This window comes from Gossypium hirsutum, chromosome A12, assembly GCF_007990345.1.
Source record: "Gossypium hirsutum isolate 1008001.06 chromosome A12, Gossypium_hirsutum_v2.1, whole genome shotgun sequence".
In the NCBI taxonomy this organism is placed as follows: Eukaryota; Viridiplantae; Streptophyta; class Magnoliopsida; order Malvales; family Malvaceae; genus Gossypium; species Gossypium hirsutum.
Genome location: NC_053435.1, coordinates 108,335,074 through 108,350,882, shown reverse-complemented (window position 1 = coordinate 108,350,882; position 15,809 = coordinate 108,335,074). Strand labels below are relative to the sequence as shown.

Below are 15,809 nucleotides of genomic sequence, written 5' to 3'. Positions count from 1 at the left end.
ATACTTTTTTATTCGTCGATGGATATTAATCTATCATATTAATTATTTAATTGTCATTTGGAGCTCGATACTTGAACATTGAAAAGGAAAACATAATAGACCAGTGATACAAATAATTTGTTAAAAATTATTTGATGATTTAAAAGAAAATTTTTAAAAATTTAATAATCATTTTATAAATTTTTAAAATTAAATAATTAAAATATAAATTTATTAATAATTTAAAGAGGATATGTATATATTAAAATCTCTATAATATTAAAATTAAATAAATGGAATACAATATATTACTTGCATGATAAATTTACGTGATATGTTAGATTTAATGTCGCACAAGGTTGTCAACCTCAAGAGTACGACCTTTTTCCTCGTGTTTATTAAAATTGATAGAAGGAAAATAATAGTAATTCTTGAAGGACGTGAAGTGGGTGTACACTGAAGAGGTGGTAAAGGTATTGGTTACATTTCGGTTAGGAAATGCATGACAACAATATTATTATGTATAGGTAAGGCTACAAATATGGTTGTGAAATTATTGCTTGTACCGTTTTAGTTGCATTTAGATATGTTTTTTTTTTTATAATTATTATATTATTTGGTATTTGAGTCTGATTTCAATATTTAAATTAACATATTTATTGAAGTTAGAAAATTTTTAAGGAGTTGAAATTAAATTATATATTTTTATAAGAGTTAAAATATAATTTTATTTTTTATAATTTTTAAAATATTAAATTAAAATTTCATTATTGTTAGAATCAAAATATAATTTTACTTTTTACTAAATTAAAATATTGTAAATTTTAAAGAGCCAAAAGTAATTTTTTACATTTTAAGAGTTCTTTGCTAGAATCGCCCTTTAAAGACGTCATGTGGCCCAAAATATAGAATGTTGCTATAAACTTAGGGAGGGTAAAAAAAAAATCCCGATATCAATGAGTTTTGAGCCAATCTAATCCAATAGGGTCGATTTGTTTTTTTAACATGAAACCACCCCGCCCCAAGATATTTACAAAATTATCCTTATATATCTTTTAATATTAATTAGGTTAAAATATTCTTAAACTTTATCACTACCAACTTCAATTTACCACCTTTAATCTCATTTCACACTAATTTCTTTCTCTCTCTCTCATTTTAATTTATTTTTTCAAGTCTCCCTCTCATTTTCGTTCTTTTATTTTATACGAAGCATGGTCTCTTTTTAAAATATATATTTTAATTTAATTAATCATAATTTCAAGTAAAAAATTTAAACTCTAGTCGAATCAAGTCGAGAATACAATTTATGTTCAAGTTCGAGGTGGATTAAATTTGTTTAAGCTTGAGGTTGGATGAGCTCAGGGTATAGTAGTAGAGTATCGGTTAAGGTCGAAGTGAGCAAAAATTCACCCTGTTACCATCACTAATCAAACTTAAATACTGAAATAAAGAAAATCTCAAAATTCAAATACCAAAGGGAGCTAACATAGTAAATAATATAATAGCCTCATTATTTTTTAATATTTATTGAAAATGTTATATTCTAAAGCCTAAATTCGCGCGTCCTAGTCCAAGGGTGATAGTGGGAGTAGGGAAAATGGACCATTATTATTAATACGGTAAAGGGAGTAAGAAGAAAGCAATCTCGTTTGAGCGGTCCACAAATTGACATAAAAACCTTATATACACCGCGTATTTTGGATGCTCAAACTTTTTCTCTTTTTCTTTTATTATTTATATCTTTCTTATTGAAACCATGACAATGGATTAAAAGTTTTTGGGTGTTTGCTTGTTCTTCAAGTCAAAGCTTTTTCTTCCTCTTCCTATATTTATTTCATATATATGGTAATTATTTTACGCAAAGGAATAAGAAATTACACTTTTTTATTTCATTTTATCGATATAATTAATAATAATAAATTGTGTGAGTCTTCAATAAAGGATATTATACAGTAAAGGATCTAGTAAAAAATAAATAAGTCTATTCAGTAAAGGATATTATAATTAGATTTTTTTTAAATTAATATTTTTAATGATTTATTTCTTTAAATAAAATCACTTAATAAAATTTTCTATAAAAAAATAATATTTTTTTATAATTTAAATTTTACATTTATCAATCACTTTATAAAATGCAATGTACCAAAAAAATTAAAACTTTAAATTAATATTTTACATTTTAGTCATAATTTCATAAGTAGTATGATCATGGATTGTCGGAAAGAATCTAATCAATCTAATCACTAACTGATCTAATTTTATATAAAAAGTTTTTTTTTCCTTTATTTGATTTTTTTATAAGATTTTAATATATATACCGTTTTTTTTTGTGATAAACAAGAGACAACAATTACATCTGATTAAATTGAACAAAAGCACCACTAACTTTGTCCTGTTGTAAAAATTCCAAAACTTCATTTGACGTATCATCAAAAATCTGAAGACTTGACCTCCATACTAAACTCAACTTGACCAAACAATCAACCACTACATTATTTTCTCTAGGAATATACCTAATCAACCATTATCCTTCATCTCTCATAATCTGTTGGTTCCTTCTAAGCATTGTGGTTCCTTTTGATTATCTAACCGAATTATCGCCCTTCTGAAATCTTTAGTAAGCAAAACAAGAAGACCATCTAAAATGCCCCATAATTCAACCTCAAATACTATGCACCTTTAAATTTGTAATTATGATTTGATATATACAATTATTTTAATTCTTTTTAATAAAACATTTTATTTTTAATAACACTTATTAAATAATTATCAGATAATCATGATGTATTTAAAAATGATGTCAATATCATGATACTATTAGATCACTATAATAAAATTCAAATTTTTAAAATTTTCAAAATTAAATTTTTTAAATAAATGTTATAATTATCTGTTAAGAAAATACAATCACAATATTAGTTTTCAATTAAAATATGATATAAGTTCTTGCTCGCAAATTTTAAAATTTAATTTCTCTTATTTTATTTTTAAAAATTTAATTTCCCTTTTTAGTTATATTATTATTAAGCTAATAATTTTTTTAATTTCAAAATGTTATACTAATAAATTTAATAAAAAAATAATAGTATTAATAATCAAATTTAAAATTTAAAATATAAAAAATAAAAAAGTTAAATTGTTTAAAATAAAAATATAAAAACTATTTCTATTTTATAAAAGAAATACAGAGGCCTCATCTCCCAAAAATTAACAATTCCCGCAACAACACTAACAAAATTGAGTTTTACTTGCTTTCCACGTTGAATAATTCATCCACCCAAGCCATATCTTGCACAAAGTCAATTTCAATCTCCGGCAGATTCTCCGGCAACGTCAGCTCGTAATCCACCGTATCTTGAAGGCAACAAGGCCCCAAAAGCTCCTCATCCCATAACGGCGGCGGAGGTTCCCATGATAACTCCATAACCGATCCTACATCGTCCCAAACAGCATTAACATATACTTCATCTTCTTCAATAGTCCTTTTACATGGCTCGATAATTTTACTTTCTTTCACAACTTTCTTCACCACGTGCCGTTTCATATCCGTTTCATCTTCAACCTTACCAACACAAACATCAAGCACCGATGACGGCGACCGTCGACAATACAACTCATCTTCCGCCACCGCCGCCATAATTTGAAATTCACGTTTCTTTTTATTATAAACAACGGCAGCTTCCTTTTCAGTATCAAAAGTGCCAAGCCATAATCGTTTCTTTGTAAAAGGATCTCTAATTTCAGCAGCGAATTTACCCCAAGGCCTTTTTCGAACACCCTTCGCCGCCATTGAAGCAGAACTGGTGAAGTCATTATCTGAAACGACGGTTGACCAAGAAATCTCTTTGACGATTCGTTTAATACCCACAATTTGATTCTCTTCTTCTTCCTCACTAGATGAATCTGTAGCATTGGGATCGGTGTATTTGATTCGAAACTTCTTTGAAATTTTCGAATTCTCTTGAGTTTAAACATTGATTTTAGGGTTCAAAGGCTGGCATTGTGTTTAAAGTTAAACACAGCTCTGTTTCCCTCCCTTCGAACTATTGATTTTAAATTAACTGAGAAAGTCAATGAAATAAAGAAATATTTGACTATGTTTTGACAAATTTGATTATCAAGAAAATACCATAAATTCTTTCACCGACCATTATAAAAGGTAACAAAAAATCTGTTTTTTTGGTAGTAAAGGTAAGAATATCTTCAACTCATAAATTCAAAAACTGAGTTAATTCACTTGGACAAATATTTAAAATTTTATTAAAAAAACCCAAAATAAATTTCAAACACCCAAATCCTCAAAGCATCGACTACGTTATTTTAATTAAACTCTTATTAGTTATTTTAATATTTTTTAATATAATTTTTAAATTAAATTACTTAAATAATTTATATTTTTAATTAAATTTGGTGTTACAAGTTAACTCAATAACAGTTAAGTTAGAAATAAAACATTAATGCCTTTTATTTAAAATAATTTTATATTAATTTTAGTAATAATTAAATTAAGTTTTTAATTGGTTAAGCCTCTTCAAATATTAATTACATATAATAAGTAGAGATTTAAGATTTTTAATCTATAAGTTGATATAACATAGTAATAGATATAATTTCAATAATTAATCAATTAATTTTAAATACAGAATTCTTAAAATTTGAACTATTTTATATTCTATTTACTATACCATTTGTTTTCTTTATTATCATCATCGTATCTTTTCGATAAATTGTGTTTGCAATAATGAGACCATTTTTATTAAAGGTAAGTTTGGATGAACAATGCAGTACATTTAGTTATTTTTTGTCTCACGCTACAGTACTGTTATAATATCTAATATTATCATCATCGTTATCTTTACATTAATCGTAGATAAACATTCCGCTCATTCAAACACATTCTAAATAAATTAGAGTTTATGATATTAATAATCTCAAACTGTGATCTGAATTTTAAATTAATCATTAAATATCAAAACAATTTAATAAAATTATCAATTTAAATATTTTCAACAAAAATGCTTTTTCACATTTTTAAAGTTTTAACAAAAAAAATGTTTTTTATTCGTTACTATTATTTTTCAACAGATAATGCTTTTCACATTTTTTAAATATTTATATATACTATTTCATATTGTCCAATGGAATTCCAATGTGGCCCATTTTTTCAGCCAACTTGCATGTACCACAACGCCCCACCGAATGTCCAATCTACAATCGAGAATCACTTCTAATTTTTTGCGCGACATGTAAGTCCCAAAAATAACTCTTAGGTTAATATATGATTTGATTTTTAGTTTTAATATTTAATTTGGTATTTAAATTTAGTTTTAATGTTTAATCTGATATTTATATTAAATGGTATTATATGACCGAAGGAATATTTGATACATGTGTCATAGTAAAAAAAAACACAAGCTCTTAATTGGGACAAAAATAGCTCAAGTATCAAATTAACCATTGAAGTTAATTTTGTGTTTTTAAGTGGGACAAAAAAACTCTAGTAAAAATATAAGTAATTGACAGTAAAGCCAAACTCATGTACCAAATAATATATTAATCCTAATTTTTCTTCTGAGAGTTCAGAGTTTATAAGTACAAATATAGGTACAAGAACTAGTATAATTGAGGTTTAATTACAATTTCTAGATTGATCTAGTTAATTATTTATAAAATTAACAATTTTATTTTGTTTGTTACACCATAAAAGTTGGGGGTGGGTGGCTGTGATAGTTCACACTAAAGAGGAGGGTGTAAAGAGTTGTTATGATGGAAGCAGCTCACGTCGTCGAATCTACGGAGAGCTGCCAAACTTGGAAGTTTTAAAAAAGTGAATGTGGTAGAGATTTTGGAAAGTGCCACATAGATTTATTGTCCACTTTACCTCAATGATGAAGGGATGAAGGGGAGTTTATAGAGGAATGGAGGTTAGACACAAGTTCCGATCATTGAGTTTCCTACTCCATTGGTGTCATAATAGGGTGGCAGTGTTAACTTAAGGCACTGTTGGAATTGACCTGAAGAAATTAGACAATGTGTTTTTTAAATGTGATGGATATATATGTCATATGTGACTTTTTTTTGTAATATCTTATACTCGACTCGATCGTCGAATTTAAATTATAAGATGTCACATTTATTGTTAAGACTACTATGATCAAATTACAGTTTGATGTAAAACTTTTAACATTAAAATATTAATAAAACAAGCATATACAACAATTCGTATTCATTTACAGGTTATATACAAACTTACGAAAGCTCTAATTTCAACTCGAAATTGAATTAAGACTAAACTGTAATATTTTTAAAAGTTTAAGTTCACGTGGTAGCCTTAGTGGGTTCCTCGTCACAATGCAACATACTATTTTGGGCTCGTCTCCAAAAACTATGCTTAACATCGTGACATAATGTGGTGGCCTGATCTTGTAGCGACAACGTACACTTGACATTGCGACTTGACATTCTGCTCTACATATTCCAACTACATTTCCAGCCAAAACATAAATTATCTAGGTATTAAACGTAACTAAACACTTTGAACAATGGTCTACCATTTACATATTACCCAAAAGTTAACTAATTAACATTTATATATTAAAACTACAATAAAGTGACTTTACTATTTAATATAAATAAACATGTATGGTATGATAATTTATTATTTCTTACCTTAGCTCTTTGAACACCCAAAAACTTAACTCATGCTTTTCTCTCTTTTAATCCATCTATGAAAATTTTCTCATGAAATAAAATTGTTCACTAGTCTTCTCTTTGGTTTTTACTAAGGAAATTTCAAAGAAAAATGAAGGTTTGAAGCTTGGACGGTTCAACAATGGTAGAAGGACATGAAGGTAATTAAAAAAAAAGTTGGATGGAAGTTGAGGGGAGAAGGAGAAGTAGCGACGGTTTAGTGTTTGAGCGCTTTTCTCCACTTTTCTACACTATTCTACTAAAATATTTCACTTTTTAATTAAAATGGTCAAATTGCTAATAAGTCCTTAAGCCATTCATCTTTATACTTTTACCATCATCACTACATCTAATAAATATCTATTTGGCTAATTACCACTTTGTCCTTCCTCATCTTTCATATTTCCTAGGTGACTCATACCACACTTTGGTTAAATTTCTTTTTAATCCTTTATTTACTCCTTTCCTCTACTACTATAAATCTCCTAATTTAATATTTTTCCTACTTTGGCAACAACAATTTCTTTATTCTTTCAACTAAATCAATGTATCTATTTTAAAATTTTCTATCTAAAGAGTTTTTTTTTTTAATTTCTTATTGGATCTATATATTTCCTAATTTAATACTTAAAATTTCTATTTATTATATTTCAAAAATTTTACACTAGTTCTTAACCCGATTTATCACTATACCTAACCCCGAGTTAAAACGCGGATGTTACAATTTTAAAATTTTTTAAAGTACTTAAATAATATTTTTTCTTTTTAGAGGGACGGGCCCTGCCAGTCCCCTAAATTTGCCTTTGGTAATTGGTGTTGGTGTTGAGGGCTCTTGCCTGCCTTGCTAGGATAGATGGAGAGGGTTCTAAGGTCACCTTTTGCTTAGAATAGGGTTTTCTAACTCTTCGCTTGAGGTTGAGTTAATGCTAGCAAAGAATAAAGATCTAAAGGATGCAATTTAGCATTATTCATTCGAGTTGAATAATGTGAAAAAACCCCTCACCTTTTGAGGAGCAAAAGGCTAAAACATGTAAGCAAGAGGTTAAACTCGCGGAAGAAGAGGTTTTTCAATGAGAAAGAGAATAACGTCAATAATTTGATGCATATGAGTGAAGGTTGCCATCTTGAAACTCCGGTTATCAATCTTGAGACCAAAGTTACGAAGTTGAATGGCAAGCTTAAGCATGCATGGAATGAACTAGTAGCGAGGGAGCTTTAAGCTAAATTTGATGCAGAGACTTGAGCGTCCCGCAACAGACTATTGATTGAGCATACGAGGAGGATTAACAATAATTTATCGACAATGCTGTTAACATCTAGGACACCATTGTAAGCAATATTCAGTAAGCTTGTGGTTCTTTTGATCTACGTGGGGTCAGCCTCAGCACGGTGCAAAGGATTCCCAATTTTGTTGCCATATTTTGTCATTCTAATACAGAGTTAGATAGATGGCATAGCGACGTACAAGTTGTCACGAAACGGAAAGGTGGTGTTGGCAAAAATTCCTCTTTCCCTGAAAATTATTAATTTAAATTAAAATCCTTTAAGTGCGAATTTAATTTTTATTGTCGATTTTATATTCTTTATATATTTATTTTTCTTGTCTGATAATGTGGGTATCACTTTTTTTATAATTATTGGAATATTATTAATTTAAATTAAATATTAATACCAAAACCCTTTTTGAGATTCTTAATTGATATGGGCAGTAAGTTGCCCAAATTTCAAATCAATCACTTTTTGCCTTTGTTTTCCTGTTCCTTTTTATTTAAGGAAGACAAATTCAAATTCAAATATTGTTGATCTACGATGCAGATGACTTCCACCAATCCATTCAAACTTTAAACGGCTATACAATTCGATTCTCAAGCGCTTACTCTACATTGAGCTACAGCTTATAACTTCCAAATTCTTACAAATAAAAATGTTGACCTTAGTTTTAAGAAAGGTCTTCATGAATCATCGCGGAAATTTCTCTCTCTTTACAGTGCCACGTTGCACCGTCCCTCACTCCCCGCGTATTGAACAATCGCGCATTACTTTTTTTTTTTCTTTTGTAGTACTTAAGCGATGTTTGTGGGTGTCAATACAATATATAATTGGTTAAAATGTACCATAAATCTTTCGGGCTCTTTATAAATTAGGAATTTAATTCCTCAACTTTCTTTTTATAATAATTCACTCATTTTACTTTTTAGATTTTAAAATTTAAGTCTAACTATTAACATTGTTAAAATTATTTTGTTAAATTTATGTTCATTACGACATCAATTTTTAGTTGTATGACTACCGATGAGTATTTTTTATGTCAAAATGTCCCATCAATAAAATTAATAGTGTTAATAATTAAATTTAAATTTTAAAATCTAAAAAATAGAGTGATTAAATTCATAAGAATAAAAATATAGCTACTAAATTTAAAACTTCAAGTTTGGCCCGATTCGAAATATGAGTCAATTTTTGTTTGAACCTATTTAAATTTGTAAATGGTTAACTCAATCTAATTTAATGCAACTCAAGTTATTTTTACTTTTAAAAGTATAAACTTAACATATTATTAAATATTTACTTTATAAATTACATAATATATAAAGGAAAAGGGAAAAAAAACATATTAAAAACTTGAAAATGGGTCGACTCAAGCTAAGTACAAGAAGCTTGATCCACATTTTACATAAGTTTAATTTTTTTGTCCAAACACATCTTTCAAACTTAAATTTTTTCACTCTAACTCGGTGGCATCTATTTAAAGATCCATTATAGTCTGTTCTTTTTAAATCAACAATTGAAAAAAAAAAAGAAAACAATAAACACTAATCTACCGTTGATCATACCATGTAAGATTTGTATTTGAGAAGCATACGTTTACCTTTAACCAGTTCACTTGGTTTCAACAATAAAGAATGAGAAAACTTATTTTCAGATAAAAGCAATGTATTCGATAACCAATTTAACATGTTCCAGTCACCAGTACAATTTACAGTAAAAGTAGTCAAATTACATTTTACCCCCTTTACTAAAAAGGGAAATTAGATTTTGTACATTAGATAAAAAAGCAAACTAATATTTTATGTTGAAAATTTCATTTATTTTTTTCTGTTAAAAATTGTTGTGGTTGATAGAATAACTATATAGTTACACATGGTGTACCATGTATACCTCATGTTGACATATAGAGACTAATTTTTAACAATAAAAAATAATATTTTTACCAAAAAAATTAATTTACTCTTTAATCTAACATATAACAATTTAATAATTAATTTACTTGTTTTTAAATAAAAATAATAAAATATAATTTGAATCATAGTACGACGGGGACTTTGATACTTTTACTTACAATTTTCTTATTTCTAATATAACTTGATTAAACGAGTACTATTTTCGCACTTTTATCTCTCAGCCACAATTATTATTTAAAAAAAAAACTCCCAAAATCCCGTTATAATAAAATATCACCATAGACGTTACCCTTTCCCTTCCTACATTTCGGACAAATATAAAGTCGACTAGCACCATTGTTCTAGTGGGCCCACCTATTATTATTCCCTCTTACATTTACAGTGTTAGCGCGTTGCCGACTATGCGCGTGATGCATTGTCCTTATCGTTTCAAGCATTTCATTAGTACCCATGATACCCACTCCATAACGTGTGCTTACGTAACTATGCTGACGTCATTACAACGCCATCAAAAGGATGAAAGAGATTGTGTCGGGTTCATATAAGTTATTGGCCATGCGTTACCATTTACACGCATATTTGAAATTTTCGAAAAACCAAATATTCAATATATAAATAAAATAATAATTATTTTTAAAAGATGGACAATCAAGTGATCAACCTCAATATTAAATATTACTTTAGTAAACTCTTGCATTTAAATTTAAGGTCAGCATTTGCTAATTAAATATTTATTTTTTAATATTTAAAAATTTTATTAACAATGTATCTAATATTATTATACAATGTAAAAATTGTGTTGGAATTTAATCTAAATATAGGAAATAAGTAAAAAATCATAATAAAAATAAGTAGATAATTTTTTTTCCATAAATAAAAAGTAATTATTGTTCCGGTACATTTATTGTATGGATGAAAATATTTATAAAAAAAGATTGAGATGGTTTGTCTAAAGATTTCTACAATATAAATATTTGTTGTATTTTTCAACAGAATCAAAAGTTTATGAATTATGATATTAGTATAATTAATTAAAATAATTAAAGGGAAAAAAAAGTAAGAAAGAGAATAAAAATGGGTTAAAGAATGACTTTGTTTATGTTAGTCATGGCCGTTGTAATATAAGAAATCCATTCACCCTCCCACTCTTAAAAACCAGATCAAATTCCTTTGTGTGTTTTCTTTTTGGAAATTTTATTGGCCATAAAGGAACTATTGATACGTTAGAAAGGAGGAGAAATTTTCAAATATTTTGTGAAAAATTTAGATTTAGGAGAGTTATGGAGAAGGAGAAGAGGAAAAGGAGCGAGAAAGAAAGGAAAGGAGGAGTAACAATGGAGTCAACGAACAAGAAGAAGAAGAAGGTGACGAAGGTAGAGGAAGAAGAAGGCAGCGTTGGCGAGGAAGAAGAGGAGGAAGTGGAGGAGTTCTTCGCTATACTGAGGAAAATGAAAGCGGTGGTTAAGTATTTCAACAAAAGCGGAGGAAGCGAAGGGTGGAGGGCGGCGGTGGAGTCTGAGAAAACGGTTGCGGCAGTCGATGAAGATGACGATGACGTCAAGGATGGTATCGATAATAACAACGATAATAATAATAATAATAATAATAATAACAGAAGGGAAGCCGTGGCGGAGAACGGTGCTTTGGACTTAAACGAAGCGCCGGAGGAAGAGGAGGATCCGATTAGCTGATCATGAAAACCGCCGCCGAACGGCGGTGGTTTAATTCCATATGTATTTTTTTTTCCTTTTTATTCTAATTGAAGGTTTTTTTTTTATGGACGTACGTACTTCAACTAAATTTTATTTTTATATGTTTAAGAAAAATAGTAAAAATACTTTCATTTTCATCCATTTTCACGTTATTTTTAATATATTATCATTGTAAAGTAAATCAGCATATAAAACGAAAATTAAAAAAAGCAAAATTCTTCTTCATGTCTCTCACAAGTTGATGATCTGTTCTTCGTTTTAATATTAGAATAGAAGGAAAAAAACGGTCAAATAAAAAAATAACAGCTTTTTTAAAGAAAACAAATGAAAAAAAACGTAAAGCTAATTATTGCTAATGATCCGTTTTGGGCTTATTTTTTTAGAAGTATTTTGTGATTATGATTATATTATATCTATACTAGAAATATTTGAAAAAATAAATAATTAAAGCTAATTATTAAATTAAATAATAAAAATATGCCAGTAAATTTTTTTAATATAATCTCTAAAATTATTTATAACTTTTCTCAATTTATAAATACATTTCAACATGTTTAAATCCGCATACTTCTATATTAATACTAATGTCGATGCTAACTAAATTAAAACTCAGTTTACAATATTAGTAGTCTTTAATTTGAGCAGATATCAAAGTGAAAATATATATTTAATTCAAGAGCTAAGTCTTTAAATTAAGTCGAAATTAAATGGTGAAAAAATAAAAAATTCTAAAAAACTCTAGTTGCTCGATTTTTTCAACCTAAACTTTTGTTCTGTTGTTGGCGATATATACCAACTTTCGAGTTGGTGCTACTCGCAGCTTCTTTGATAGTTTTTTTTGTTTTTGTTTTTTAATTTTTAATTTTAGTCTACAATATCGTGATTTTTGTTCACTTTTTTGAGGTTTTAGTTTTAAATTTTAATCATGTTACTGGTAGTATATATATATATATATGAGATTTTGTCAAGATAAATGTGTCACTAGATTTATTGAGAATTGTTATCGGAACACATTATCGTGATAAAGCATAGTGATAATGATCATAAAATTGGAAGTTAATATGATGAAAGGAGGATAGAGCATTTGAGACTTAGTCTTCTTTGCATCATTGATGCGGTAATCTCTCAAGGCTCTTGACAATAGTTTCTTGGTTAACCAAAAGTTCATCATTAGGTTGGTTTGATGATTATGGAACGATGATGCAATTTTCAGTAGTTCTATTGTACGATTATTATCAATTTATCTTTCTTCACTTTTGAAATTCTGTTGCAGAAATGATATTTAGGCACCAATTTATGGTAACTTATTTATCATTTATACTAAAATAGTAAGTAAGAGCTCATTTAAAGTTATTTTCTCAAATATTCTAAATTGAAAAAAAAACCCAACAAACCAACATATAAATATCCAAATAAATAATATAAATTTTGTTGTTTGGACTATGTCTGAATTAATAAAAAAATTTGTATTTAATTATTCAATTTACATTATGGTTGTAAATGAATAGTTTAATTTTTGTTTATTTATTAAATTAAATAAATGAACATGAATAAAATTTTGAGGTTCATTTATAAACTAAACACGAAAAAAATTTATTTATATTCGTTTTATACGTAATTATATGTTCATGATCATATTCATTTGTAATCCTCAAATATTTAAATAATCCAAACTTCCAAGTTATATATATATATAAAAAAGCAAAAAACTTAAAAAATTTTGAACCAGCCCAATTGACAATGGACCAAATTAAAACCCCACTCATTATAATCAAAATCCAAATATCTAACCCAATAAAGCATGAACCCATTACCATTATTCAAAACCCAAACCCATTCACCTAATTAAAAAATAATAATTAAATTTGATTAATATCCTCGCATGTAGATTCTTCGTTAGCTTTGACAACATGGACTTTTGATATAATAATATTTAAGATAAATTTTATATATTTTATATGTTTTAAATTATTTAATGAAAATATGATTGAAATTTTTATCAAATATTTTCAAAGACTTGTAAAATACTCAAAAATATGTTTTAAATGTTTTCAAGTGTTTTAAACACATTTTATACAAGTCTATCTGCAATACTTCCGACAGCTAGAAATTATTCTTGACGATTATAAGCTATCACAAAATATTCCCTTGTTATATATACACATCAAGAACACTTCAAGATACAATAGATGAACATCCGAGCATATAAATTAAGGGAAGAGACTCAAATTCTTCATTTTTTCTTGTACATATCTCTTAGGTGCTTATTGTTAGATTTCTTTTTTATCATTTTCGTTTCAACTCTTTAAGAGAGAGATTAATACTTGTAAACACGCACCTTTAAGGGCCTTCATTGTTTACATCTTTTCTTTATATCGCAAGAGTTACTTAAGATTTTTGTTATTTGTTAAAGGTTATAGTTGATTATTGTAAAAATTAAATGGTTCTAGTTAAGCCATAAAAAGAAACTGAGAAAATTCATTTTTGTCTTATGAAAAACCTAAAGATTGTAAATATTATATAGTTTCATTGAAATGTATCAATTTAAGTATAATGAATTAGAAAATTATTTGTTGAGGTAAAGAATTGGGGCTGAACCACTATAAATCGAAGTGTCTAAGCTTTTCTTTCATTTCCTCATCTTTTAGAAAAATTTGCAAAGATTTTTAAAATACCAATTCACCCCCTCTTTATATTTTCGGGCCTAACATTCTTACTCATATATGTTTATTAGAATGTCCTTTTTCATTTTATAAGTATATTTTTATGTTTTTTAATTATAATTTCTTAATATTATTAGAATTTATAACATATAGGTTTTTTTATAAACACTTGTTATATATTTTGTTCTAATTTTAAAATATATTTTATAATATATTTGCATTAATTTTGTAAATATTAATATATTATAAAAAATATCATTTAAAATTTTGGATGTTACATCGAAGTCGGGGAAATTTTTTTATATAAGATTGAGTTGGACGAAAGATCAGAGTAAGAGGTATAAAAATTAGGTTTAATAATTTTTTTGACCTTTTAATTTTAGAAAAAAATTATTTTACTTATTCATTTAATTTTTTTATTTTTTTAATTATTAAATTTATATTATTTATCAAATTATCTTAAAATAAATAGAAAATTTAACGTTGTCACACATATGTCATATTATAAAAATAATTTTAAACTGTAAACATGGTAAATTTTTAAATAAAAAATTAAAAAACTTTGTACTAAAAAAATTTATTATGAGTAAAAATCTAGTCGAGATTAACAAAAACATGATCTCTATCTCATTGTCATCCCATTAAATCAATTTAATTAATATCTTCCATCCTTATCTTAGCTCTAATAAAATAATTTAAAATAAATATAATAAAATAAAATGGACCATTAATTTATTAAACGAAGGTCTAATCATGGGGACCTTAAAAGCTAATCTCCATTAAACGATTGAGCTTGATATTGCGTAAATACGTGGAAACCCACATGGGGATTCGTTATTAAGACAACCAATACGTTGAACGACTCCACCGTTAACTTCCAATCAACAAGATACTCCTCCGTCCCACCAATATCTCATTCTCATCATATTATCCTTTACTAGGATACTTCTCTAATTCATGCTCTGCCCAAACATCCACCTTTCTTACATTCTAAACACCAACAACTTTATTCCTCACTGATTCAGACCTCTCATATAATGCATTACTGCTGATTGTTTTACTTTAGATTGGTTTTTATTTGATTGGTACTAATATTATTTAAATATATTAAAGCGTATTATATTTTTATTTAAAAATTAGAAAGAGATTATAAATAATTAAATATTGTATAAAAAAATAGATATAATAAAATATTTTTGAGAGATTTAATTGAAACAAATTAAAGTTGTAATGAAATTTCCTTTTAAATCGGATTTTTTATATAATTTTCAAATTATTTGTGAATTCGATTTTTAATTTCTCTGACACTAAATTTGATTTTTTGGATTTTTATACTCTATTTTGACAAATTAATTTTTATACATTATTTGATAAAGTGTTTTTTTTTTCATGAACATGTATAAAAAATTAATTTTTCAAATAAATAAATAAATAATCAATAAATCATTTATAATATTTTTTGAGAAATATTTTTATAAAGTTAATTTCATTATTATAAAATAATAAATATTTATTGTTACGTGATTAAATATTAAAATCATTTGTAAATTAAATAAAAAATATAACTCAAACAATTTAGT

At 26.8% G+C, this 15,809-nt stretch overlaps 2 protein-coding genes across 2 annotated transcripts; one reads left to right on the top strand and one right to left on the bottom strand.

Moving 5' to 3' along the window:
* Positions 1 to 3,226: 3,226 nt before the first annotated feature.
* LOC121211487 (ethylene-responsive transcription factor ERF117) lies at positions 3,227 to 3,772 on the bottom strand. The gene has a single exon (XM_041084253.1). It carries the CDS (start codon positions 3,770 to 3,772, stop codon positions 3,227 to 3,229), a length of 546 nt encoding a protein of 181 aa, XP_040940187.1.
* A 7,163-nt stretch (positions 3,773 to 10,935) lies between these two features.
* Positions 10,936 to 11,635, top strand: LOC107930972 (tRNA-specific adenosine deaminase 1). Its single transcript, XM_016862752.2, has one exon. It carries the CDS (start codon positions 11,135 to 11,137, stop codon positions 11,543 to 11,545), a length of 411 nt encoding a protein of 136 aa, XP_016718241.1. The 5' UTR covers positions 10,936 to 11,134; the 3' UTR covers positions 11,546 to 11,635.
* The last annotated feature ends 4,174 nt before the right edge of the window (positions 11,636 to 15,809 follow it).